A 27,167-nucleotide genomic window follows, 5' to 3' on the forward strand; every position below is an offset into this window, starting at 1 on the left:
CTGGGATGGCTCAAAAAATCCCTAAAAATAGTTGGAAAATGTTATTCCCATTTAAAAAATATTATTATTAAACTGTCTTTTTCGTGGAAATTTTTGTGGGATAATTGCTATGTTCCTGATTTTTCTAATGGAATATTCCAAGATTTTCCTGCTTTATTGGCTTGGATTAATGGGAGAATTTGTTAAAATGCCCCAAAAATTCAGGGTGAGTTAAAAGTCCAAGGAATTCTGGGATAATCCTTCAGAATTTAGGGAGAATGGGTGGAAAACATGGGAAAATTGAATAAATTTGAGGTGGAATCCAAGGAAAAGTTGGGAACTGGGGGAGGTTTCCTGTGAAAAACAGGGATTGAATTCCTCAGGATGAGCAAATCCCCTGGAATCCAAGGGAGAATTGGGAATGGAGCTGCCATTACTGCTGGCCCCATTCCCAACATTCCCACCTGGAATTCCCACTCCTTGGAGCTGGGAAAAGCCCCTTTGGAGCCCCAAATCCCACGTGGAGCAGAAAAATTCCCAGGTTTCTCCCTGTGGATGCACCTGGATATGGCACAAAGAGCTGGAGAAGCAGCGGGAAAAGGAGGGAACGGCTCCATCCTGGGAAAAACCTTCGGGATCCCAGAAATACCAGGATAAAGGCACAGAGATCCCGGGAAAAGGCTGGATTTGGGATAGGACAGGGCTGGGTTTGGAATAGGGAAAAGGCTGGATTTGGGATTGGAAAAAGTCTGGATTTGGATGGAGAAATCTGGATTTGGGATGGGGAAAAGCTGGATGTGGGACAGGACAGGGCTGGATTTGGGATGGGAAAAAGGGCTGGATTTGGGATGGGAAAACGGCTGGATTTGGGATGGGAAAAAAGGCTGGATTTGGGATAGGACAGGGCTGGATTTGGGATGGGAAAAAAGGCTGGATTTGGGATAGGACAGGGCTGGATTTGGGATGGGAAAAAGCTGGATTTGGGATAGGACAGGGCTGGATTTGGGATGGGAAAAAGCTGGATTTAATCCAGTTTATCCCGACATCCTGGGGGTGTTTGGAATTTTTTGGGATCAGTTCTGTGCAGCAGCAGCTCCTGGCGGCTATTCCAGGTGGGATCCGGGGGCTCGGATGCCTCTGGAATGTGGGAATCGGGAACGTTTGTACCTGGATCTGCTCCTGGCATTCCCATGGCAACCTCGTCCCAGCTGGATTCATTGTGGAGGGAATCAAAGGACGGAGGCTGGAGAAGACATTCCCGGTGTGTTCCTGACGGGCTGGAATTCTGGAGTGGATCCCGTGAATGGCGGCTCCAGATGGATTTGACAGGAACACAATTCCCGAGGGATGGATGGGACGGGGAATGTCCAGTGCAGGGATTGGCAAAGGGACAAACAACAGCTGGAAAAAGCGGGATTGGGACGGGCCACGGAGCTGGGCGGGATTTGGGAAGGGAGGGATAATGGGAATGAGGCGGGAGCAGGGATTTGGGATTTATCCCAGCCAGACCCATCCCTCTCCTCAGGAACACTGTAGGCTTTTCCAGGATTTCCCTTGGGAGTCTCCCCGGATCTGTTGGAGGTGAACGGGAGAGGCTGGAGATGGGAAAAGGCTCCTGGAACCTGGGTTTTCCTTTGGATCCTGGGGAAATCTGGGATGCTGGGAAGTGCTGATGGATTTCCTGGAGCGTGGGGGATTGGAAGAATTTGGAGGGCTGGGAAAGGAGGGCATGGGAATGGGGAAGGAGGGAATGGGAATGGGAGATGATCCCTGCTTGGGTTTCCTGGGAAAAAGGAATCCCCAGGGATGCTCCCATGCACCCTGTGATTATCCCAGGAACTGAGCTCGGCAGCTCCATGGAGATTTGGGATTCCATGGAATGCAGCTGATCCCTGGAGGATCCAACTTTGGGATGCTGCATGCCGGGAGCTCTCTGAAACAAGGCTGGGAGATCCCAGAAAGGGATTGTTGGGATTTAGGGATCGCTCCGGACCCATGGGAGCGGCGGCGGATGCAGAGTGGCTGCGCTGGGTGAGCAAAAAATTTGGGAATGTCGCTGGGAAGGAGAAGGAAATCAGCCTGGAAGAGTTCAAATCCGCCCTGAAGGTCAAGGAGGTCAGGAATCTGTGGGAAGAGGGAATGGGATCCGTGGGAAGAGGGAATGGGATCCATGAGGGGAGAGATCAGCGGGAATTCCCTGATCCATGGGGAAAATTCCTCAATTCCCTGCTCCATGGGAACATTCCCTGCTCCAAGGGAACATTCCCAATTCCCTGCTCCATAGGAACATTCTCTGATCCATTGGAACATTCCCTGCTCCATGGGGAACATTCCTCAATTCCCTACTCCACGGGAACATTCTGGGATCCGTGGGAACATTCCCGAGCTCCATTGGAACATTCCCGATTCCCTGCTCCACGGGAACATTCCCGCTTTTCCCGCAGTCCTTCTTTGCCGAGAGGTTTTTCGCGCTCTTCGATTCCGACGGGAGCGGCTCCCTGAGCCGGGAGGAGCTGCTGGGATCCCTGCACCGGCTGCTCCGCGGGAATTCCACGGAAAAGCTCCGCTTCCTCTTCCAGGTGTACGACGTGGACGGTGAGAGGAGAAAAACGGGATTTGTTGGGGTTTTTTGGGATAACTTTGGGATTTGGTCTTCTCTGAGCATCAGGCTTTGGCTGGGATGAGGCTGCTGCCCTCGTTCCCTGTGGGAATGGGAAAATTCCAGTAGGAAGACAAGGATTCCATCAGTCACAATTGAGGATTTCCCATCAGCTGGGGAGAGCAGGATCTGCTCTTCTCCAATCCCAACACCCCATCCCGCTTTCCTGAAATTCTGGGATCATTTGGGTTGGAAAAATCCTCGGAGATTGAATCCAACCATTCCCACCCCCAAGTCCCCTTCCAATGCCTCCCTTTCCATGAAGGAATATTCCCAAATATTTAACCTGAACCTCCCCTGGATGCCATTCCTGTTATCCCATCACTTGTTCCTGGGAGCACATCCTGACCCATTGAGGATTTTCCACTGGAAAATCTGTAGGACCAGGGAAAATCAGAATGGAGGTGACTCCATAGGACTGCGGAATATTGGGATCAATCTGATTCTCCAGGGAGCAGATTGTGACCAAACCAGGTTTTTCCTTCCTGCAAGGAAAATTCCTGGATTAGGACTGGAAAATTGGGATGGAGATGACTCTATGGGGCTGTGGAATATCAGGATGGAGGCGACTGTAGGACTGGAATATCAGGATGGAGGTGACTCCATAGGACTGCGGAATATTGGGATCAATCTGATTCTCCGGGGAGCAGATCATGACCCACCCAGGTTTTCCCTCCCTGCGAGGAAAATTCCTGGATTGGGACTGGAATATCAGGATGGAGGTGACTCCATGGGGCTGTGGGATATCGAGATAGAGATGACTCCGTGGGGCTGTGGGATATTGGGATGAAGGTGACTCTGTAGGACTGGAATATTGGGATGGAGGTGACTCTGTGGGGCTGTGGGATATCGGGATGGAGGCTCCATCCATGGGGCTGTGGGATATCGGGATTCTCCCGGTTTCCAGGGAGCGGCTCCATCGATGCCGAGGAGCTGCGGGTGGTGCTCCGGGGGTGTCTCCGGGAGAGCTCCCTGGCCCTGCCTGAGGAGCGGCTCGGGGCCCTGAGCCAGGCCCTGCTCCAGGCCCTGGACCGGGACCACAGCGGCTCCATCACCTTCCCGGAGCTCCGGGAGCAGCTGGAAGCGTTCCCAGAACTCCTGGAGAACCTGAGCATCAGGTGGGGAGGGGAACCCTGGGATTTCTGGGAAAGGATTCCATGGGGAGCCCGCAGTGGGGTTGGGAGCAGATGGAGAGGTTTGGAATTGGATCAGGGATGGGTGCAAGGTTTGGATCAGGGATGGTTTGGAATGGGGCAGGGTTTGGATTTTGGGATGGATGCTGCCACTCTGGATGCTGCTACCCTACCACCCTGGGCCGGGTACTTCTCCAGCTCCCCATTCCCCATCCCAACCGCCTCCCCAGTTCCCATCCAAACCCCATTTCCCGTTTTCCCAGCGCTGCCAGCTGGCTGAAGCCCCCAGTCCTGCTGAGCCCTGGCTGTGCTGCTGTTCCCGGGAATCCCGCGGTGACCAGCGGGCCGGGATGTGCTGCTGTTCCCGGGAATCCCGTGGGGACCAGCGGGCCGGGATGTGCTGCTGTTCCCGGGAATCCCGTGGGGACCAGCGGGCCCGGCTGTGCTGCCTGGGGGGCTGGGTCGCCACCACGGCGCTCCTGCTCGCCCTGGGGGCTCTGTGGCACCGGGAGCGCGGCCCCGCCCTGGCGCTGGCCCGGGGCTGCGGGCAGAGCCTCAACCTCAACTGCGCCCTGCTGGCCGTGAGTGCCCCGCGACACCGGGGGGACACCGAGGGACACCGGGAGAGGGAGCCGGGAAGGCCGGGAGGGTCCCGGGGTAGCCAGGAGGGATGCTGGCCCACAATTTCCTGTTGTCCTCGGCGTTTTCCAAGGTCCCCCAACATTTCCCGTTCCCCCTGGAATTTCCCATTGTCTCCCACCATTTCCCATTGCCCCGGAATCTCCCAGTGCCTCCCATTTCCATTTGCCCCCTGGTATCTCTGGGTGCCCTGGCCCCTCTCCTTGCCCACTGCTCGTCCCTGTCCCCGGTCCCCGGTGCTGTCCCTGTCCCCTCCCTCGCCCCCTGTTTGCCCCCTGTCCCTGTCCTCACTCCTGTCGCCGCCCCCGCCCTGTCCCCTGCCCTGTCCCCGCTGTCCCCTGTCGCTGTCCCCAGGCGCTGATGCTGCGGCGCTCTCTGACCTGGCTGCGCTCCACGCCGCTGGCGGAGCTGTTCCCGCTGGAGCTGCACGTGCGGGGCCACGAGCGCGTGGGACACCTGGTGCTGGCCCTGGGGACCGCGCACGCGGGGGCACACCTGGCACAGGCGGGTCAGTGACAGTGGGACACGGGAACACACCTGGCACAGGCCGGTCAGTGACAGGGACACACCTGGCACAGGCTGGTCAGTGACAGGGGACACGGGGGCACACCTGGCACAGGCCGGTCAGTGACACGGGGACACTCCTGGCACAGGCCGGTCAGTGACACGGGGACACGGGGACAGGGAGCCCAGGGATGGGGGATCATGGCCCGGCATCCCATGGAGGCGGTGTCCGTGTCCCGAGAAGGGAGCGATGTCCTGGAGGAGGGGTGCCCGGGCCGGGAGGGCTGCAAGGGCACGGGCGGGGACAGGGGCAGGGGCCGAGCAGGGGACACGGGCCAGGCAGGGCACGGGCAGCAGCCGCGGGCTGTGATCCCCCTCTAGCGGCTCCCGCCGGACAGCCGAGGTCCCGAGCGGGATCCCAATCCTACATTCCCAAACCCCGGCACCCCACATTCCCAAATCCCGGCGCCCCACATCCTGGTACCCCCAGTCCCCATCCCAGAGCCAGTGCCAGGGCTGTCCCCGCTCTGCTCCCCGTGCCAGCACCCCCGGGACAGACCCGGGGCATCCCCGGCGGGGTGGCACGGCCGCGCTGAGCCGTGCCCGTGTCCCCAGGGCTGGCACGGCGGGACTGGCTCCTGGCCCTGCGCGAGTACGTGCGGCGGGCGCGGCCGGGCGTGGGCGGCGTTGGTGGCACTGCCCCGCAGACCGGGCTGGCGCTGCTGGCGCTGCTCCTGGCCATGCTCGCCTGCTCCCTCCCCTGCGTGCGCCGCGGCGGCCACTTCGAGGTGATCCCATGGGAATTCCCGGCTGGAATGCCGGGGGTGCCGTGGTGGGAAGGGGGGCACCCCTGGGTGCCCAACCTGGTGCTGCCCCGTGGGAGCCCTGGGCACGCCACACTCGCGCTTCGGGGTTCCTGGGATTTGCTTCCCCACGGGACCCAGGGAATGGTTTCCCAGCGACACGGGGATGTTGGGATGGGATTCCCAGAGACGCTGTGGGTGGCCCTGGATCCCTGGGAGTGTCCCTGGAGCAGCCTGGGGTAGTGGGAGGTGTTGGGATTGGAACCAGATGGGTTTAAGGTCCTTTCCCTATCCCAAATCCCAGAGATTCCAGGATTCCCTTGGGCTGCCTTTTCCCACTGGGATACCCAGACAGCCCCACCAGGAAGCACCATTTGGGTCCAGCACTTCCCATTCCCATTCCCTGTTCCCTTTCCCATCCACACTCCCATTCCCAGGTTTTTTACTGGAGCCACCTCTCCTACATCCCCGTGTGGCTCCTGCTGCTCCTGCACGGTCCCCACTTCTGGAAGTGGTTCCTGATTCCTGGCTCCCTCTTTGTGCTGGAGAAGATTCTGGGCTGGGCGTGGCGCCAGGCGGAAGATCTGCACATCCTGGAGGCCAAGCTGCTGCCCTCCAAGGTGGGAGTAAATCCCGAATCTCAAATATCCCACATCCCAAATCCTACCTATCCATCCATCCATCCATCCATCCATCCCAAATCCCACTATCCCACCTTCCACCTCCTCCTGGCACTCTGGGAATGAAGGAACAAACAAACACGAGAAAACTGGAGATGGCAGAGGGAGGCCAAAGGAATTCCTTTATTTCCTAGCCTTTTTCCCTATTTTGTCAAATGAAAACTCCCGGAACAACCAGAGCAGAATGAAAACTCCTGGAACCCAGAATTTTTTCCCCAAATCCCATAGATTGAGCCCAGTCTGAACTGGGATTCTGTGCAACCCAAACTGGGCAGCGAATGGGGAACAAACCCAATGGGGGGCAGAATCCGGAATTTCCGTTGCATAGAAACCAGTGGGAGACACCCTTTGGACATTCCCAGTTTTCCTGCTCCCGTTCTCCTGCAGGTGACCCACCTGGTGATCCAGAGGCCGAAATCCTTCCGCTTCCAGCCGGGGGATTACGTCTACCTGAACATCCCGGCCATCGCCGCCTACGAGTGGCACCCCTTCTCCATCAGCAGCGCCCCGGAGCAGCCAGGTTCCTCCTGCTCCCTGCAAATCTCCCTGAAACTTTCCCTTAACATCCCTGGCATCAGATCCCTGGGATCTGGTTCCTACCCTTGGGATCTGTTTTTGACCTCCAGGATCTGTGATCCACCCCTGGGATGTGTTTCCCATCCCTGGAATGTTTTCCATCCTCAGGATCTGTTTTCCCACCCAGGATCCATTTCCGATCCTTGGTATCTGTTTCCCATCCTCAGGATCTGTTTCCCATCCCTGGAATATTTTCCATCCCCAGGATCTCTTTTCCCACCCCTGAGATCTGTCTTCCATCCTGGGATCCATTTTCCACCCCCAGGATTTGTTTTCCATCCCCAGGGTCTGTTTCCCACCCTTGGGATCTGTTTCCCATCCGCAGGATCTCTTTTCCCACCCTGGGATCTGTTTCCCACTCCTGGGATCTGTCTTCCATCCCAGGATCATTTCCCACCCTTGGGATCTGTTTTCCATGCCCACGGCGACGTTTTTCCAGCTCGGATGGGGCTTGGAGCGAGCCAGGCTGTGGAAGGTGGTTCCATGGGATGAGTTTGGTTTGAAGTTCTTCCCAGTCCAGAGAATTCCAGGATTTTGGGATTGATCCTCACAGAAACCCTCTGGCTGCACATCCGGGCGAGGGGCCAATGGACCACCAAGCTCTATGAGTACTTCCAGCAGCTGGAATTGCACGGCCCAGAGCTGAATCCGCCCGGGAAGAGCTGCAGGGAGCGGAGGAGCCGGCACTGGGAACAGGTGGGATTGTGGGATTGGGATCAGAGCAAAGGGATGGATGTGGATTGGATCCCATGGGATCATCCCAGCTGGGGAATCTCTCAGGATGAACATTCCCTGCTTGTCCAGCCTTGAAGGATTTGTGTCCCATGGAACGGGAATTTGCGCTCCATGGAACAGGAATTTGTGCTCTGTGGAATGGGATTTAAGATGGATGGATGGATGGGATGGTGGGATTTGGGACTGATGCAATTTTGTGCCCCACTGAATGGGATTTGGGATGGATGGATGGGATGGTGGGATTTGGCACTGATGGGATTTTGTGCCCCATTGAATGGGAATTCCTGTGACCCTGCTGGAGGCCCAGCAGATCCTGGGAGCGGTGATCCCAGTGCTGATTCCAGCCTTTCTTCTCAGGCAGGATCCGTGGCCTCCGGCAGGGATGGAGCCGTGGAGCTGACAGCATTCCGAGCCTCCGGAGCTGCTTTCCCAGAAAAGGACCTGGAGCAGGGGGTGAGCACTGCCCCCATCCCAGGGGACAAGGACTGGATCCCAAATGGGATAAAGCTCCTTAAAAACTCCTCTTTGGAAAGAAATTCCTTGGATATTGTTGTGGCATTGACAGCCGGAATTGTGTGTGTGCAGCCCAGTGGGAAAACGCCCAAATCCAGGGAATTTTGGGAGTGCTTGGGAAGGGGGGATGGTCACTGCTCCCCTCTCCTGCAGGGCACCGGGCCTGGGGAGAGCCAGCGGAGCTGCAGTGTCAAGGTGAGGATGTTCCCACCTTTCCTGGATCCCGGGAAATGGGCCGGGATCAGCACCATGCCATCCACCATCCCATCCGCATTCCCAGCTGCTCCAGCCCTGTGCCTGGATGATCCCACCTGAGGCTGATCCAAACCCTGCCCTGCCGGAAAACTCCAGTCCTTCCCACCCATTCCTTGCTCCCACAAAACTCCGGGAAGATCCCAAATTCCAGGATCCCCTTTGTGCCCTTCTCCTCCGCCTGGGAGCTGCTCCAGCCCCTGGAACTGCTGGATCTGACCCTGGAACTGCTGGATCTGTCCCAGTGCTTCCTGGATGGCCCCTACGGAACCCCGAGCCGGCGGATCTTCACCTCGGAGCACGCCGTTCTCATCGGGGCCGGCATCGGGATCACCCCCTTCGCCTCCATCCTGCAGAGCATCATGATCCGGTGGGTCCCCCCGGAATCTGGGAACATCCCAGGGATTTGGGATGCATGGGTGGAGCTGCCTTCCAATCCTTGAGATTCAGTCCTTGGGATTCGTTCCCATGGCCACAGGTGGGGCCTCTCTCGGTGCCAGGGTTTTCCTTGGGAATTTGGGGTGTGGGAAAGGCACTGGAGGGAGCTTGGCCATGGGCAGGCAGGGAGGGAAGGGAGGGAAGGGGCAGGAAAAGGAAGGAAGGACCAGGAATGGGCAGGAAAAGGAAGGAAGGAGCAGGAAAATGCAGGAAGGAACAGGAATGGGAAAGAAGGAGCAGAAATGGGAAGGAAGGAGCAGGAAAAGGTAGAAAGGGACAGGAATGGGAAGGAAGGGGCAGGAATGAGCAGGAAAAGGCAGGAAGGAGCAGGAATGGTAAGGAACGAGCAGGAAGTGCCGCTCCCCCACGCAGGTACCGGCGTCGGAAGCAGAGCTGCCCCAGCTGCCATTTCTCCTGGAGCGAGGAACGGCGGGATGAGGAGATGACACTCCGGAAGGTGGGAACGGGAACGGGAGCAAGAGGGGATGTGAGATCCAGGCTTGGCCTGGCATGGGGCGGAGAGCCCGGGAGCATCCCTCAAATCTGGGAGCTTTGGGAATGGGGGCTGCATCTGGTGATGGGATCCAGTGCCAGGATCTGCTATCGGGATCTGGCACCAGGATCCAGTGAGATCCCAAGGCGAGGCTTTCCCGCCCTGCCAGGTGGATTTCATCTGGATCACACGGGACCAGCAGCACCTGCAGTGGTTCCTGGGCCTCCTGGCCAAGCTGGAGGCGGAGCAGGCGGAGCTGGAGCCGGGAGGTGAGCGGGAGAGCCCGGCATCATTCCCGGGAAAGCCCCCAGCCCAGGCCAGGCTGGATACCGGCGGGCAGCTGGAATGCCTGGGATTGCCAGGGAAGTTCCTGGAGCTGCACCTGTACATGACCTCGGCGCTGGGCAAGGGGGACGTGAAGGCGCTGGGGCTGCAGCTGGCCCTGGACCTGCTGGCGGCCCGGGAGCAGCGCGACTCCATCTCCGGGCTCCGCAGCCGCACCCGGCCCGGCCGCCCCAACTGGGACCAGGTCAGGGAACGGGATACAGGGAATGGGAATGATGGGCGGGGGCAGCAGGGAATCGGGGAACGGCATCGTGGAATCGGGGAATGGCATCGTGGAACAGGACTGGAGAATCGGGGAATGGGATTGTGGAATAGGATCAGAAAACTGGGGAACGGGACCATGGGATCACGGAATGGGATCAGAGAATCATGGTATGGGATCATGGGATCAGAGAATTGGGGAATGGGGATCATAGGATCATGGAATGAGATTGGAGAATTGGGGAGTGGGATCAGAGAATCAAGGAATGGGGATCATGGAATGGGATCAGAGAATCATGGTATGGGATCAGAGAATTGGGGAATGGGATCATAGGATCATGGAATGGGATCACAAGATCATGGAATCATGGTATGGGATCATGGTATGGGATCATGGGATCAGAGAATCAGGGAAGGGGATCGGAGAATTGGGGAATGGGATCACAGGATCATGGAATCATGGTAAGGGATCATGGGATGGGATCAGAGAATCGGGGAATGGGATCATGGAATCAGGGAATGGGAAGATGGTCTCACTCCAAGCCTCTGATCTGGGTCAGATTGAGGAATCGTGGAATGGGATCAGGGAACTGGGGAATGGGATCAGGGAACTGGGGAATGGGCTCAGAGAATTGGGGAACGGGAGCACAAACTCACAGGATGGGTTGGGTTGGAAGGGGCGTCGTTCCAGGGACGCTGGGACGGGATGGGGCCGCGGGCAGGGCAGGGCGGTGGCGGATCCCGGCCGTGGCTCCCGCTGCAGGTGCTGGGGCGGGTGGCGGCGGAGCGGCGCGGGCGCGTGGCCGTGTTCCTGTGCGGCTCCGCGGCGCTGGCCCGCGCCCTCCGCCCGCGCTGCCGCCGCTTCCGCTTCCGCTTCCACCGAGAGAACTTCTGAGAGGAACCCAACCCGGCCGGGATCCTGCGGCCGGCAGCGGGGGCGGCTTTGGGAACGCTTCCTTCAGCCCGCGGGAATAAACCAGGAAAAGATGGAAAAGCTTCCTTTGGATCGGGAGAATAATTGAGGGAAAGATGGGAAAGCTTCCTTTGGGTGTCACAAATAAACCAGGAAACGATGGGAAAGTTTCCTTTGGATCTGAGGAATAAATTATGGGAAAGATGGGAATGTTTGGGTTCATAAAAAGCAATTCCAGCTCCTTGGCAAAACCAAGGGAAAACTGGGATGGGAATCAGTGTATGAGAGATGCTGCCCCATCCAACCCAGAATCTGTGCTGGATTGGGATTGGGTTTCCTGGTAAAGCAAGGGAATCCAGGAATCAGGAGCTGGTGAGGCCATGGATAACAATTCCATGCTTGGAATTCCTGATTTCCCAGCCTTTTCCAGGCCTGGGATCCGCTCCGAAGCAGCAGCTCCTGGTGGGCGAGGCACAGAATTCCCGGGTTAGGGTTGCATTGGGATTGAATCACGTTCATGCGGGCTCTGTTGGGTTTATCCAAAGCTGGGTGGTTTTTAGGGATGGAGGATCTGGAATTTGTGTGGAATTGTGGAATTGTTTCTGTTGGAAAAGCCCTTGGAGATCCCGGACCCCAGCCACGCTGCTGTCCCCAAATGCCACATCCGAAGGGTTCCAACCCCTCCGGGATGTGACTCCAGCCCTGCCCGGCAGCTCCTCCGTGCCTGGAGCTTTTCCAGCTGGGAATTTTCCAGCTGGGAATTTCCCCAACATTCCCAAACCTCCCCTGGCGCAGCCGCTCCCCAACCCCCGCTCTCCCTGAGCCGCCTTGCCCAGCCCGCCGCTCTCCCGGTCCCTTTCATCAGTTACTCATTAATTATTCATTAATTATTCATTAATCCCCGTTAATTATCGCGATCAAAGCCGGCGCCTCACGCGGCCTCGCCACGTGACCACGCTGTGGGCGTGGCCTCACTCAGCCAATCAACGGCGCGCTCCGCCCGGAAGCCCCGCCTCTTAAAGGCGCGCTTATGATTGGTCGCCGCCGCTCTCGCGGGAAGCCGGGGCGGGGCCGCCCCCGCCGCTCCCCCCGGTGCCGGCGGGGGCTGCGGCGGTGCCGGGGTTCCGCGCGGGTGCGAGGGACGCCCGCAGCGCCCCGCAGAGCCGCCGGGGCGGTGGCGCCTCCTCCCCGCCCCGCCCTACCCTACCCGGCGCCGTTGTGGCGGCGGCACCGCCGCGCCGCGCTTTCCTATTGGCCGGCGCCCGGTGCTCGCGCCGCCCCCGAGCGCTCCCATTGGCCACGACGCGCGAGGGCGGGGCCCCGGCGCGGCCCCTCCGTGCTCCCCCCGCTGCCCCGCGCGGGGGTTCCGCCGCCCGCCAGGCCCCGGGCGCAGGTGAGGAGCGGGCCGGGATTCCCGGGAATTCCCGGGATAACGGGAATGATGGGAGTGACGGGAATGGTGGGAATCATGGCAACGGGAGAGAGAGAGGGCAGCGCGGTTACCCGGGCTGGGCGTGCTCGGGCCGCCTCGGGATTGCTGCCGGAGCCTGGAATGAGGGAATGGGAGCGGTGGGGATTTGGGAATTTGGGAATGCGGGCTGGGAATTTGGGAATGCGGGCTGGGAATGTGCGGGAATACGGGATATGGGCTGGGGGGATGTGGAGTGCAGGAATCGCGGCTCTGGGATTCGGGAATATGGGATCCGGAATTCCTGGGATTCCCTCAGGATTTTCCAGGAATTCTGAAGCGTTTACTGGGAATCAGATGATTTTCCTGGAATTCTGAGGAGTTTCCTGGGAGTACCAGGATTTCTCAGGAAAAGCTCCATCTGGGGCTGCTCCAGCTCCATTTTTCATGGTTTTCCCTGCAGGAATCCCAAGAGGAATCCGTAAATCCCGGGATTTCTGCCTCTGGAAGCTCGAGATGCATTAGAATTCCAAGAATTCCCAGAATTCCCTTTCCCTAAGGTAAGAGCAAAGCTGCTTTTCGCCATTCCCATTTATTCCCAGCTCTGCTGGGATCCCTGGAGTTCCTGTCCCACCTTGGATCCCACATTTCCCTGATTCCCGGGAATGTTGGCACTGACCCTGGACAGGGACACCATTCCCATCGAGGAAATCCCAAATCCATGTCCTGATCCTGTTTTTCCATGGTTTTCCTGGGAATAGTCCACCGTGAGTGCCATTCCCAGCCAGAACATCCCAAATCTCCCTCCTGATCCTGTTTTTCCATGTTTTCCATGTTTTTCCATGTTTTTCCATGTTTTTCCATGTTTTCCTAGGAATACAGCGCCATGAGTGCCATTCCCATCTGGAACATCCCAGATTTCCCTCCTGATCCCATTTTTCTGTGTTTTCCTAGGAATGCAACACCATGTGTCCACCATTCCCATCCGGAACATCCCAAATCTCCATCCTAATCCTGTTTTTCCATGTTTTCCAAGGAATTCTGCACCATGTGCTGCCTGGCCCGGGTGCTGTTCCCATCAGGACCACCCCAAATCCCTCTTCTGACCCCATTTTTCCATGTTTTTCCCTGTTTTTCCCAGGAGTGCAGCATCATGCACTGGCCCGGATGCCATTCCCATGAGAACCACCCCAAATCCTTGTCCTGATCCCGTTTTTCCGTGTTTTTCCCTGTTTTTCCCAGGATTTCTGCACTGTGAGTGCCATTCCCATCTGAAAAACCAAAATCCCTGTTCTGACCCGTGTGTTCCCTGTTTACCCAAGAAATGCGCCACTTTGTTTGTAAGGGGGCTTCCCATCTGGAACACCCCAAATCCCTGTCCTGACCCCGTTTTTCCGTGTTTTTCCCGTTCTCACCTCTTCCGCCCCCAAATCCCTCTCCTGACCCCATTTTTCCCTGTTGTTTTTCCCAGGAATGCAGCACCATGCGCTGGCCCAGATGCCATTCCCATCAGGACCATCCCAAATCCCTGTCCTGACCCCGGTTTTCCCATTGTTTTTCCCAGGAATGCAGCACCATGCGCTGCCTGGGTGCCATTCCCATGAGAACCACCCCAAATCCCTGTCCTGACCCCGATTTTCTGTGTTTTTCCCGTTGTTTTTCCCAGGAATGCAGCACCATGCGCTGCCTGGCCCGCCTCAGCTCCAAGCGCTCGGCCCCCCCTGCTCTGGCGGCTGCGCGCCCGCGCGCCGGGCCCCTGGGCCCCCGGCCGTTCCCGACAGCGAGGAGGCCTCGCCCCAGGACGCCCCCCGAGCCCCGGGAATGCCGGGAAGCGCCGGGAGGGCGGCGGGGCCGCGCTACGAGGAGATCGACTGCGTCATCAACGAGGAGCAGACGGTGAAGGGGCGGCGCGAGGGCGGCGAGGTGTTCCTGCCCTTCAGCTGGGTGGAGAAATACTTCCAGGTGTATGGGCGCATCGCCCAGGCTGAGGGCGGCGAGAGGTTCGAGTTCTCCCACAGCTACTCCAAGGTGTACGCCCAGCGCGCGCCGTACCGGCCCGACGGCGTCTTCATGTCCTTCGAGGGCTACAACGTGGAGCTGCGCGACAGGGTCAAGTGCATCAGCGGCGTGGAGGGTGAGGGACCGGGATCTTTGGGGTTGGGGTGAGCCCTAAAATCTCCTGGAGGTGCGTAGGGACATGTGCTGGAAGTGTGAGGTGATCTCAGTGTTCTGGTGGGAATGTGGGAATGGTGGTAGGGTCAAGTGCGTCAGCGGCGTGGAGGGTGAGGGACGGGATCTTTGGGGTTGGGGGTGAGCCCCAAAATCTCCTGGAGGTGCTCCATAAAGTGTGCTGGAAATGCGAAGTGACCTGGATGTTCCAGTGGGAATGTGGGAATGGTGGTAGGGTCAAGTGCGTCAGCGGCGTGGAGGGTGAGGGACTGCAATCTTTGGGGTTGGGGGTGAGCCCCAAAATCTCCTGGAAGTGTGAAAGGACATGTGCTGGAAGTGTGAAGTGACCTGGATATTCTGATGGGAATGTAGGAATATGGGAATGGAGGTGGCTCTGGCAAAGTCTGTGAGAGGGTCAAGTGCATCAGCAGCGTGGAAGATGTGAGCCTGGGCGTTCCCCTGGGGAATCTTTGGGGTTGGGATGAGCCCAAAAATGTGCTGGAAGTACAGAGGGACCTGGGTGTTCTGGTGGGAATCGGGGTAGGGTCAAGTGCATCAGTGGTGTGGAAGATGTGAGCCTCGGCATTCCCCATGGGGAATTTCTGGGGTTGGGATGAGCCCTAAAATCTCCTGGAAGTGCTCCGTGAAATGTGCTGGAAGTGCGAAGGGACCTGGATGTTCTGGTGGGAATGTGGGAATGGAGGTGGTGACAGGGCCAAGTGCATCAGCGGTGTGCAGGGTGAGGGACTGGGCATTCCTGGGAAGTTTTGGGGTTGGGAGGATCCTTAAAATCTCCTGGAAGTGCGAAGGGACAAAGATGTTCTGGTGGGAATGGAGGTGGCACCAGCAAAGTCCATGAGAGGGTCAAGTGCATCAGCGGTGTGGAAGGTGGGAGGCAGGGGATTCCTCGGAATTTTTGGGATTGGGATGAGCCTGAAAATATCCTAAAAGTGCTCCATAAAATGTGCTGGAAGCATGAAGTGACCTGGATTTGGTGCTGGGAATGTGGGAACGGGGTTTAGTGGTGGTACCTCCAGCCTTGGGATCATCAAGGATGAGTTGGGAGGGACAGGACGCAGGGAATGGCTCCCTGTGCCAGAGGGCAGGGATGGATGGGAGATTGGGAAGGAATTGGTGGCTGGGCTGGAATTCCCAGAGAAGCTGTGGCTGACCCTGGATCCCAAGAATGTCCAAGGCCAGCCTGAAGCACGCTGGGATTGTGGAAGCAGCCCTACCCTTGGTAGGGGTGGAATGGGGTGGGATTGACATTCCATTGCACCCAGCCCATTCCACAATTCCATGAAAGTTGTGAAGTCCATGCCAGGGATTTCTCTGCCAGCTAAAACCACGGCATTATGGATTTTATTGGGAAAGGGCCCAACCCTCTCCTTCCCCAGGACTTCCCTCCAACCTCCAACTGCATTGGTGGAGCTCCTGGAATTTTGGAGTGCAGAGGAGGACTTTTCCCCTCATTCCAATGCTTTTTCCATGTTTTTTTCCGGGCAGGAGTTCCTCTCTCCACGCAGTGGGGCCCTCAGGGCTACTTCTACCCCATCCAGATCGCCCAGTACGGGCTGAGCCACTACAGCAAGAACCTGACGGAGAAGCCGCCGCACGTGGAGGTGTATGAGACGGCCGGGGATGGGAACGGGAATGGGAATGGGAACGGGGAATGGACCGTGCCCAAGGGCTGCTCCCTCACCACCGTCTGGGACAAGACCCGGCTCACCGGGGTCAAGCAGTTCTCCTGCCCAGGTGGGTGGTGGGAATTCCGGCGGGTGGTGGGTGGAGCAGGGAGTGGGAATTGTTGGGTGCTGGGGTTTTGTTTGGCCTTTGTTCCCATCCCTTCATTCCCAGTCCTTCATTCCCAATCCTTCATTGCCAATCCTTTGTTCCCCATGCTTTTAATTTCTAGTTCTTCATTCCCAATCCTTGATTCCAGTCCTTCGTTCCCAGTCCTTCGTTCCCAATCCTTTTCATTCCTTATGCTTCATTTCCTGTTCTTTTCACTCTTCATCCTTTTCACTCTGCATCCTTTTTCTCCTGCATCCTTTTTCTTCCCAATCCTTTGTTCCCAATCCTTCATTCCCAGTCCTTTCTTCCCAGTTCTTCATTCCCCATTGTTTTCATTCCTTGTCCTTCATTCCCCATCCTTTTTGTTCCTTTTCCTCCATTCCCAGTCCTCCATTCCCCATCCTTTTCGTTCCTTATCCTCCGTTCCCAGTCCTCCATTCCCAGTCCTTCACTTCCCATCCTTTTCATTCCTTATCCTTCATTCCCAATCCAATCAGGTGAAACAGCCCAGAAACGCTGAATTATTGAAGGGCTGCTCTAAAAGCTTTGGAATCCCTCCCGGGAGCGGGGCTGGCCTCTGGAATCCGCTCCAACCCTTTGGAAACGGGAATCTTTCCATGCTGAGCGAGATTTTTCCGGGGTTGCTTTTGCAGAAAGCTCCGAGGGCGTCTCCCTGGAGCTCAACAACGGCCGGGATTTCATCATCTCCTTCGACCTGAAGCTACTGAGCAACGGCAGCGTGTCCGTGGTGCTGGAGACCACGGAGAGGAACCAGCTCTTCACCGTGCACTACGTGTCCAGCACGCAGCTCATCGCCCTCAGGGACAGGGACATCTTCTACGGCATCGGAGCGCGCAGCAGCTGGAGCACGCTCACCCGGGACCTGCTGACCGATCTCCGCAAGGGCGTGGGGCTCTCCAACACCAAGGCGGTGAAGCAAACCAAGATCATGCCCAAGAGGGTGCTGCGCTTGGTGGCCAAGGGCCGCGGCTTCCTGGACAACGTCACCATCTCGGCCACCGCCCACATGGCCGCCTTCTTCGCCGCCAGCCGCTGGCTGCTGCGCAACCAGGACGAGCGCGGTGGCTGGCCCATCATGGTCACCAGGAAGCTGGGAGAAGGCTTCAAATCCCTGGATCCGGGCTGGTACTCGGCCATGGCGCAGGGCCAGGCCATGTCCACGCTGGTCAGGGCCTACCAGCTGACCAAGGAGCCGGCGTTCCTGGGCGCGGCGCTCCGGGCCACAGCGCCCTTCAAGCTGCCGGCGGAGCAGCGCGGGGTCAAGGCGGTGTTCATGAACCGGCACGACTGGTACGAGGAGTACCCCACCACGCCCAGCTCCTTCGTGCTCAACGGCTTCATGTACTCCTTGATCGGCCTCTACGACCTGAAGGAGACGGCCGGGGAGAAGCTGGGCAAGGAGGCGCGGCTGCTCTACGAGCGCGGCATGGAGTCGCTCAAGGCCATGCTGCCGCTCTTCGACACCGGCTCGGGCACCATCTACGACCTGCGGCACTTCATGCTGGGCACGGCGCCCAACCTGGCGCGCTGGGACTACCACACCACGCACATCAACCAGCTGCAGCTGCTGGGCTCCATCGACGACGCGCCCGTCTTCAGGGAGTTCGTCAAGAGGTGGAAGAGTTACCTGCGGGGAGGGCGGGCCAAGCACAACTGAGCTCCTCCCCGTCCCTCCCGCGGTTCCGACGGGTCCTTCCCAAAATTGCGGGCCTTAAAACTGCTCCGGGGAGGGTTTGGGATCGGGACGCTCTCTCCCGCGTTGAGGTTGGGTTTTGTTGGGATTGGTTTTTCCTTTTCCAAGGAAAACGTTTGCAGAAGCCATAGAAGTCTTGGAAGCGCGGTCGCTGCCTGGAGAGCTCATCCAGGGCCTCTTAAACCGGGGTTTTGTGTCCGTGTTGGAGCAGCTCCCGTGGGATGAGCGCCGTCCACGGGAATCACTCGGAGCCTGGGAGTGCAAAGCGTGGCTTTAAAGTGGGGGGGTTTTTCCTAGGGATTCGCTTTTTCGGGATGAAAAATCCGCAGTTGGAATTTTTTGCCAGTTCTCTGCCTGGAGATCCTGGAGCTGGAGGGTTTCTTCATGGAAAACACGTGCCCGGCATCATGGAAGCACAATTGGGAGCCTGGAGCACACAGCCCCGGGCCACCAGCACCCGTGTCCCCCTGCAGCTGGCATCCTTGTCCCTGTCACCAGTGTCCCCTCGGAGCCGGGATCCCTTATCCTGGTGTCCCCCCGGAGCTGGGATACTTTTTCCTGGAGCTCTGTGTTTCCTTTGGGATTTTGGAATTCCATCTGGGAGGTTCCTCAGAGCTTTGGGGGCGTTTTCAGGAATTGCTGAGTGGGACGTGGAGCTCGTCCAGAGTTCCTTGGGAAATGCAAGAATTCGGGAATTTTCATTTTTCTCCTGCTGCTGCCCATGCAGCATTTTAACAGTTCCATCCCAGAGGTTTTTCCAGCTCTTCCTGGGCTGGAATTCCCAGAGAAGCTGTGGCTGCCTCTGGATCCCTGGAATGTTCAAGGCCAGCTTGGAGCAGCCTGGGACAGTGGAAGGTCCCCATCGAATGGGATGAGCTTTAAGGTCCTTCCCACCCAACCATTCCATGATTCCATGATCCCACCAGCTGCCTGATCCTGAACTCCTGGATGGACTGTGGGAATTCCCACTGCTCCCATTCCATGGTGGAGCTGATCCCAATCCCAAAATCCCGGGCACAAGGACAACACCCATCTCCATCTTTTTATTGCTTTCATTTTTTGAGGCTTTTCCTTCATTTCTCACCAATCTTGGAGCGACTTCTTCCCGGCTTTAATCCGAGCGCTCTGGTTGGATCCATCCATCCGATGGATGGCAGAGGAGAAATTCCAGTACCAAAGGTAGCAGAGGGGAATTTTTTCCATGCCCATGGAAACCCAATGGACACAAACCCACCCCAAACTTGGGATTCCTTCTCAAAAATCCGCTCCATCCTCCCCCTGCACGTTCCTTCCATTGTTTTCCCAGCTGGAAAACCCAGAGAGCCTCCTTGGGTGCTGCTCCGGGATGGTGTTGGTGCCTTACAGAGGCTGGAATTCCTCTTGGTTGGGTTTTTTGGGAATTGGTGCCGATGGTGGGGTTGGAGCGTGACCGATTTTTCCGCTCTGGAAGCGCAGGATGGGGGGCATTCCAAGGTTTCCCTCCTGTTCCACCTCTTGTCCTTCCATCACCTTCTGGTGGCCTTAGACAGGTGGAGCTTCCAGGAATCCCCAGAGGCTGTGAATCCATGGAGAATCCATGGGGATATTCCTGGTATTCCTTAAATTCCGTTGTGCATTGGAAGAGGATCCTTGACCATGCCGGCAGTGCCCAAAACTTCATGGAATTCATTCCAGTTTGGGGTCTTTTTCTTCATTTTTCATCTTCCAGCTCCCAAAGATCTTTGGGACCAAGATCAGCTTTGATCCCAGATTTTCCCTAAGATCCATTGGCTCTTCCCATAGGATTTTTTCCTCCATGGATGCTGCTGGAAGTTTGGGATGGGCATTCCAAGGTTGTGCCTCCTGTCCTTCCATCACCTTCTGCTGGCCTTAGCACAGGTGGAGCTTCCAGGAATCCCCACTAGAGGCTGCAATTCCATGGAGAATCCACGGAGAATTCCTGATACTCCTTAAATTCCATTGTGCATTGGAAGAGGACCCTTGGCCATGGAGCTGATCCCAGAACTTCTTGGAATTCATTCCAGTTTAGGATTTCTTTGTTCATTTCCACCTTCAAACTCCCAGAGATCTTTGGGACCAGGATCAGCTCCGATCCCAGATTTTCACCCAGAGATCCATTGGCTCTTCCCATGGGATCCCCTCTCCTTGGCTCCCCCACCCCAACAGCACAAGCACAACCCCCCGCAGGATCCGGGAATTCCCTGGGATCCAGGAATTCCCTGGGATCCGACATTCCCTGGGATCCGACATTCCCTGGGATCTGGCATTCCCTGGGATCCGGGCATTCCCTGGAAGCCGCTCATTCCCGTTCTCCTCCTCCCCGGGCGTGGCTTGGCTGGGATTTTGTTGGATTTCCCGGGATTTTCCCGAGGATCCCGATGGAAAATATGCAATAATTTGTTTACAGGATGCTCCGGGCAGGGCGCTCCTTTAAGCACAATGTGCACAGGATAGTTTTGTATTCCGCCCCTCCGGAATTTTTGGCGGGAAGAGGTTCTCCTACGTTTCTATGGGACATTGGGAATGCTTGGAAAGCTTTCTAAGACTGGGAAATAAATTTTTTTATCTTAAGAAAAAAAAAAAACCCTTGGGATGTTTTCCTTATTTGGGGATTTTCCAAGTATTTTATTTTCCAGATGTATTCCAAGTTTTTTTTCCTGTAGTGGCTTTGAGGTGTCATGGTTTTAAGGAGGTTTTCTTCTGGAAAAGTGGGAAAATGTGGATTTTTCACATTAATTAAGGGTTTGGTGATTGAGGGAAGGAGCACAAGTGGTGGATTCCTGCTGGGAATTATTCCTGGTAAATCCAGCTCATTTGGAATTTTTTGGGAATTGTTAAGTGAGGATTTTAACGGAGCGGTCACTAAAAATATCCTGATGTTGGGAATGGGGAAATGCAGGAATCCTTCCAGGAATCCAGGGAGAGCTGGAGAGGGATTTGGATCAGGGAGGGAGGGGCAGGACACAGGGAATGGCTGGAAAAGTGGAGATTTAGATGGATGTTGGGAAGGAATTCCCAGCAGGGATGGAATTCCCAGAGAAGCTGTGGCTGCCCCTGGATCCTGGGAATGTCCAAGGCTGGGTTGGAGCACCCTGGGATAGTGAAAGGTGTCCCTGCCCATCCCACCCCAAATATTCTGGGATTCTCCCAAGTGATTCCTATTCCTTGGCATGTTGGGATTGAAAAGAGCCTTGGAGCATCCGTGAAAGTGGGAACAGAATTCCAGAGCCCTGGGAAGCTGTGTCCAGGGAAAAGCTGTGTCCCAGTGCCGGCAGGACGGGGTTTATTCCCAGGAATTCCCAGGACTTTCCTGTGGGATTGAAGTTCGGGATAGAGCTGGGAATCCTCCAGCCCTGCCCGGTTCTGCTTCTCCCAATTCCTGAATAACTAAGGGATAATAATTAATAATAATTATTAATAATAATAAACTGAGTCCGCTTATCCCTCTCCATCCCGCTGGAATCTCCCACTCTCCAAACTTTGGGAAAGCCCGTGGAACACTGCAGGAAAAGCAGCGGATTTTTGGGAAGCAGAACGGGAAACTCACCGGGCTGGGGTTCATTCCCATCCAGCTGGGAATGATCCGGGAATGAGGAGCCGCGGGAGGGCTGGGGTTGCCGGGCTGCTCTGGAGGAGCTCCGGGAGTTTTCCAGAGGCGCTGGGAGCGGGAGATGCTCGGCAGGGCTGGGAATTGATATTTTTTCCTGCTTTTTTTCCACTTCCTCGCCGCTGGCTCCGATCCCGGCCGCGTTTGGCCGCGCTGATTTCCGGGTTTATCTGGGAACCTTTCTTCCTTGGACGAGCCAAGGTTCATTCTCTCCCAAAACCTGGGAATTGCCGGCTCCGGGATCATCCCTGGGGCCGCTTCCCGGCGGGATCGTGCCTCTGGAAAAGCCGCGCCCGCCCGGCCGGGATTCCATGTGGGCAGTGTTTGTTCCCAGTGAGTAATCCCGGGATTTGGAGGCAGCGCTGGAAAACGCCGCATCCAGCGGCGGCTCCGAGCAGCGCCGTAAGTCCCGGCTTGTCCCCTCTCCGGCATTCCCAGCTTTTCCCGCTGATCCCGAGGGTCGGCTCCCGGGAAGTTCGGGAATGCGGGAAGGGGAATGGGAAAAGCGCCGGGGCAGCGGGAGCATTCCCGGCCCTCCCACGGCTCCCGGTGCGGGGATCGCGGAATTCCCGGGAAGTTTCACTCGGGAGCGGGATGGGGTCTGGGATCCCGCGGGAAGGACGGGTGGGAGCGGCGGATTCCTGGCATGGAAAAGCTGCGGATCCCGGCGGATCCCGGCGAATTCCAGCGGCAACGACAACAACAACAACAACTCCCACAAAGCCGCCCTTGTCCCGCCGGGAGCGCTCCTGGCACGGCCCGCGCCGCTCCCGGAGTTTTCCAGCGCTGCTCCCGCTCTCCCGGCGCCGCTGGGAACGTCGAACGTTCGGGGCCCCTCGGGAATTCCCGAATATTCCCGGCCCGGGGAAAAGCGCCGCTGGAGCTGGCACGGAGCGAGGGATGAGCCGGGGAGAGCCGTGCCAGGGGGTGGGATCTGTCATGGGGAGGGATAGGGATGTTCCACAGGGAAAGGAGATTCCATAGGGGAGGATGTGCTGTGGGGAGGGATGAGGAGAGGGAGAGGGAGAGGGAGAGGGAGAGGGAGAGGGAGAGGGAGAGGAGAGGGTGCCGTGGGAGCTGTGCCATGGGCAGAGGACGGTGACAAGGTGACGGGGCCGGGCTCCTGGCATGGCAGCAGGGCGGGTGGCAGCGGGGCCGGGTGGGGACATCGGTGCCAGGTGGGGACATTGCTGGGCTGAGCCGGGAGCTCCCGGGCTGGAGCTGCGGCTGCAGGGCCGGGAGAACCCCGAGAGGGGTCGGGTGGGACTGCAGGGAACCGGGGGAGGGAGAGGAGGAGGAGGAGGCAGAAGAAGAGGAGGAGGAAGAAGAGGAGGAGGAGGAAGAGGAAGAGGAGCTGTTGCAGCCACCTGAGCGAAGCCACAGCGCTGGCAGAGGTGACTCGCAGGGGTCACAGCCCCGCCATGTCCCCACCCCATTCCCGTTCCCGGCTGGGAAGAGCCCGAGCAGGAGGAGGAGGAGGAGGAGCAGGAGGAAGCAGGCCCGGCCCGGCCCGCAGGGTGTGCCCGGCCCCAGTGAGTCACTGTGCTCACTGCCCTCGTTGTGCTCCCAAACCACAAATTCCTGCCTGAGGCCGGGCCTGGAGCCTCCTCCTGCTTCCCACAGGGAACAGGGAATGGGAACAGGGAACAGGGAATGGGAAACAGGGAATGGGGAGCAGCGAACAGGGAACTGGGAATAGGGAACAGGGAATGGGGAATAGGAAACACGAACGGGGAATGGGAACAGGGAATGGGGAGCAGGGAACACGAACAGGGAATAGGAACAGGGAACAGGTAACAGGGAAGGGATCCCTGCCACAGGAGTGGCTGGGCCAGGATGGATCCAGGTGCTCCCAGCTCAGGGATCCCATCCAGGGGCTCTGGGCACAGTGGGATCCTGCACCTGGGAGGAGCCTCTGGAAGGGCTTATCCTTTGCCCTCTGAGAATCCCAGAATCCCAGAATTCCAGGTCAGAAGGGCCCTTAAAACTCATCTCACTCCAGCCATCGCAGGGACCCTTCCATGAGCAGATTCCAGCCTGGCCTTGGGCACTGCCAGGGATCCAGAGGCAGCCACAGCTGCTCTGGGAATTCCAGCCCAGCCCCTGTCACCCTGCCAGGGAACAATTCCCAATTCCCAATCTCCCACCCATCCCTGCCCTCTGGCAGTGGGAGCCATTCCCTGGGTCCTGTCCCTCCATGCCTTGTCCCCAGTCCCTCTGCAGCTCTCCTGGAGCCCCTTCAGGCGCTGCCCTGGAGCCTTCTATGGATTCAGGTCCTGTTTCCACCATGGAAAACCACAGGAATTCTGTGGGATCTGGGGGCTGCAAACTCTGTGGAGCTTTGAGGCAGCACCTTGGTGCTTCCAGAGCCTCGGGAAGCACTCGATTCCCCATTCCCCATTCCCGTCTAATCTTTAACCAGAGGTGTTTCCAGCGGGGTTTTGTTGGTTCATTGCTCTCCTGCCTCATTAATTTTTCCCTCCCTCTCCAGCCGTTCCCGGTGTCCCGGGGCTTTTCCTGGAGCTGCCTCACCCCGGAGCTGGCAGAGGTAGGGCTGGGATGGGAGGGAATCCCGGGAATTCCAGGGGCTGGGAGAGGGGTTCTTTGGGAATGGCTCTGTGGCACATCCAAGGGCTGGATCCTGCTGGGAAGCTGGGATGGCTGGAGCAGCTGGAATGGCAGCCCAGGATGCTGCAGAGGCTCCAGGAGCTCTCGGGGTTCTGGGAATCCAGAACTTTGGATCCCTCTGGATCCTGGTGGGATCGAGCTGAGGCAGCACCCGGAGCAGGAGCTCCCTTCCCGCTTTTCCTGCTCTGGGCAGGAGGGAAGGAGGGATCATGGATTTTTCCCTTGATTTCCCAGAGCGGAGGCGGCGCTGCCGGCTCCAGGATCAGGTAAGAGCCGGAGCTGGGATATTCCATGGGAGCAGGAAAGGGGATCCAGCTGGGATCCAGTGTCCCTCTGCTTCCCGAGGGACCTTCCTGCATCCAGGGATCCCGAGGTGATCCCGAGGTGATCCCATATCCCTCTGGATCTGTTGGAATTCCCGTCCCTCTGGGAAGTGGGATCAGCCTTGTCCTGCTGCTCCCTTGGGATCCCAGCACCCCTCAGGGGACGGGTGCTGCCCATCCCGCTGGGATACAATTCCATGTGGGATTTGGGATTGGACGCTGTGCCACATCCCAGGAATTCTCATGCCCTCCAGGCCGTCCTGATCCCGGGATCCTTGCGGGAGCAGCGCCATTCCCGCGGGATGCAGCCGGGAGGGCTTTGAGGCGCCGTCCTGTGGAAGCTGAGCTGGAAAATCCCAGGAATTCCATCCGGAGCCGGCCATGCCGAGCCCCACGGCCCGACTGCTCCGTGCCCACCAGGTGCCCGAGGTCAGCGGGAATTCCCTCCCTGATCCCGGGATCAGCGGGATTTGGGATGTGACACACGGGATCGGCAGCAGGGTCACCCCAAGGGGGCACAGCTCTGTCCTGACTCTGGAATTTTGGGGATGCTCCCCATTCCCATTCCCATTCCCATCCCCAATTCCCATTCCCCATTTCTCATTTATTTCCCATTTCCCATTCCCATCTCCAGTTTCCATTCCCATTATTCCCATTCCCGTCCCTGTCCCTATTCCCATTATCCCCATTCCCATTCTTCCCATTCCCATTATTATTCTTATTATTCCCACTATTCCCATCCCCATTCCCATTATCCCCATCCTCATTATTCCCATCCCTATTCCCATTATTCCCATTATTCCAATTATCCCCATCATTCCCATCTCCATTTTCATTATTCCCATGATTGCCATGATGATTCCCATTTTCCCCATTATTCCCAGAGTTACCGGGAGCCGGGAATCCTCTCCGGGTACCGCCCTCCCCAGAGCTCGGCCTGCGAGTGCCTGCTCAGCCTCTTCGGGATGAACAACGAGACCCTCAACATCTGGACACACCTGGTGCCCGCCGGGTGAGCGCCCCCGCGGCCCCGGCACACCTGGGGGTGCCTGGGGATACCCCTAACATCTGGGCATGCCTGGTGTGTGTCCCTCAACATCTGGGCACGTCTGGGGATGCCCCTTAGCACCTGGGCACACCTGGTGGGTGCTCCTCAACGTCTGGGCACACCTGGGCACACTCGGGCATCCCTGGTGGGTGCCCTCAGCCCCTGGGCACACCTGGGAACACCTGGGTGTGCCCTCAGCCCCTGGGCACATCTAGTGGGTAACCCTTAACACCTGGGCACACCTGGACACATCTGGGCACCCCTGGGCACACCTGGTGGGTGCCCTCAGCCTCAGGGCACACCTGGGCATCCCTGGGGGTGCCTTCAACCCCTGCGCACACCTGGGCGCATCTAGTGGGTAACCCTTAACACCTGGGCACCCCTGGACACACTGGGCAACCCTGGGCACACCTGGGTGCATCTAGTGGGTAACCCTTAACACCTGGGCACACCTGGACACATCTGGGCACACCTAGTGGGTGCCCTCAGGCCTTGGACACACCTAGGCATCCCTGGGGGTGCCTTCAGCCCCTGGGCAGACCTGGACACATCTAGTGGGTAACCCTTAACACCTGGGCACACCTGGACACATCTGGGCACCCCTGGGCACACCTGGTGGGTGCCTTCAGCCTCTGGGCACACCTGGGTAAGCACACCTACAGGGCACCCCTGGGCACACCTGTTGCTATGGACACCCTAGCCCTGGGGTCCAGCCCCTGGGCAGACCACATCTAGTGGGTAACCCTTAACACCTGGGCACACCTGGACACATCTGGGCACCCCTGGGCACACCTGGTGGGTGCCCTCAGGCCTTGGACACACCTAGGCATCCCTGGGGGTGCCTTCAGCCCCTGGGCAGACCTGGGCGCATCTAGTGGGTAACACTGGGCAACCTGGACACATACCCCTAACACCTAGGGCACCCCTGGCACACACCTGTTGCACACCTGGGCGCTAGTGGAATGCTCCACCCCTGGCACAACCGGCCCCGCCTCCCCCCCGGCCTGCTCGTCCCCAGGTATTTCCTGTGGCTGCTGCGTGCGGCGGGGCCGACGGGGGGGCCGTTCCTGGCCTACCTGGGCACGTGCGTCTCTACCGCTCTGCCTCGCCTCGCAACGCTGGGGCGCGCGGGCGGCACCGCGCGTACTGCTGCGACTACGCCGCGCTCAGCATCTACGGGCTGGGTCAGCGCAGCGGGGGCACTGCGGGGTCTGGGGGTGCCGGGGGCACTGCGGGGTCTGGGGGTGCCGGGGGTTTGTGGGATGTGGGAGTCCGGGGGATTTATGGGATGTGGGGATTTCCGGGGGGTTTGTGGGGTCTGGGGATGCTGGGGGGTTTGTGGGATGTGGGGATGCGGGGGATTGTGGGGTCTGGGGGTGCGGGGGCACTGGGGGGTGTGGGGGTGCGGGGGTTGTGGGATGTGGGAAGTCCGGGGATTTATGGATGTGGGAAATCGGATGATGGAATTTGAGAGTTAGGGGGTTTATGGGATGTAATGGGGTGTTGTGGGATGTGGATTATGGAATGGGATTGGGATGGGATGGATGGGAAAATCAGGGATTGGTTATTTGGGGAATGTGGGGGTTTGTGGCTGGGTGGTTGTGGGGTCTGGG

General features: G+C 58.1%; 3 protein-coding genes and 1 long non-coding RNA gene across 4 annotated transcripts in view; all 4 read left to right on the forward strand.

The window, feature by feature from the left end:
* The first annotated feature begins 1,974 nt into the window (after positions 1 to 1,974).
* On the forward strand, positions 1,975 to 10,845 carry NOX5 (NADPH oxidase 5). Its single transcript, XM_030955477.1, has 17 exons — positions 1,975 to 2,094; positions 2,424 to 2,574; positions 3,546 to 3,756; positions 4,035 to 4,086; positions 4,158 to 4,352; positions 4,765 to 4,918; positions 5,530 to 5,702; positions 6,155 to 6,337; positions 6,785 to 6,917; positions 7,527 to 7,669; positions 8,066 to 8,161; positions 8,375 to 8,416; positions 8,719 to 8,843; positions 9,284 to 9,368; positions 9,574 to 9,673; positions 9,767 to 9,933; positions 10,714 to 10,845. The coding sequence occupies exons 1-17, from the start codon at positions 1,975 to 1,977 to the stop codon at positions 10,843 to 10,845; spliced, it is 2,262 nt and encodes a 753-aa protein (XP_030811337.1).
* Positions 10,846 to 12,186: 1,341 nt separating this feature from the next.
* On the forward strand, positions 12,187 to 13,979 carry LOC115907653. Its single transcript, XR_004061054.1, has 3 exons — positions 12,187 to 12,256; positions 12,735 to 12,831; positions 13,938 to 13,979. It is a non-coding gene; the product is annotated as an uncharacterized LOC115907653 (long non-coding RNA).
* A 17-nt stretch (positions 13,980 to 13,996) lies between these two features.
* GLCE (glucuronic acid epimerase) lies at positions 13,997 to 20,532 on the forward strand (the record flags this gene model as incomplete). Its single annotated transcript, XM_030955478.1, has 3 exons — positions 13,997 to 14,405; positions 15,947 to 16,195; positions 16,888 to 20,532. Coding segments are annotated over 3 exons (1,683 nt in total), but the record flags the coding sequence as incomplete, so codon positions are not given.
* A 4,355-nt stretch (positions 20,533 to 24,887) lies between these two features.
* PAQR5 (progestin and adipoQ receptor family member 5) overlaps positions 24,888 to 27,167 on the forward strand; it is a 6,800-nt gene continuing 4,520 nt past the window's right edge. Inside the window, exons 1-3 of the mRNA XM_030955480.1 lie at positions 24,888 to 24,935; positions 25,391 to 25,513; positions 26,573 to 26,738. Coding sequence (XP_030811340.1) covers positions 24,888 to 24,935; positions 25,391 to 25,513; positions 26,573 to 26,738 — 337 coding nt within the window. The remainder of the gene's footprint in view (positions 24,936 to 25,390; positions 25,514 to 26,572; positions 26,739 to 27,167) is intronic.

Source organism: Camarhynchus parvulus, chromosome 10, assembly GCF_901933205.1.
Source record: "Camarhynchus parvulus chromosome 10, STF_HiC, whole genome shotgun sequence".
NCBI classification, from domain to species: Eukaryota; Metazoa; Chordata; class Aves; order Passeriformes; family Thraupidae; genus Camarhynchus; species Camarhynchus parvulus.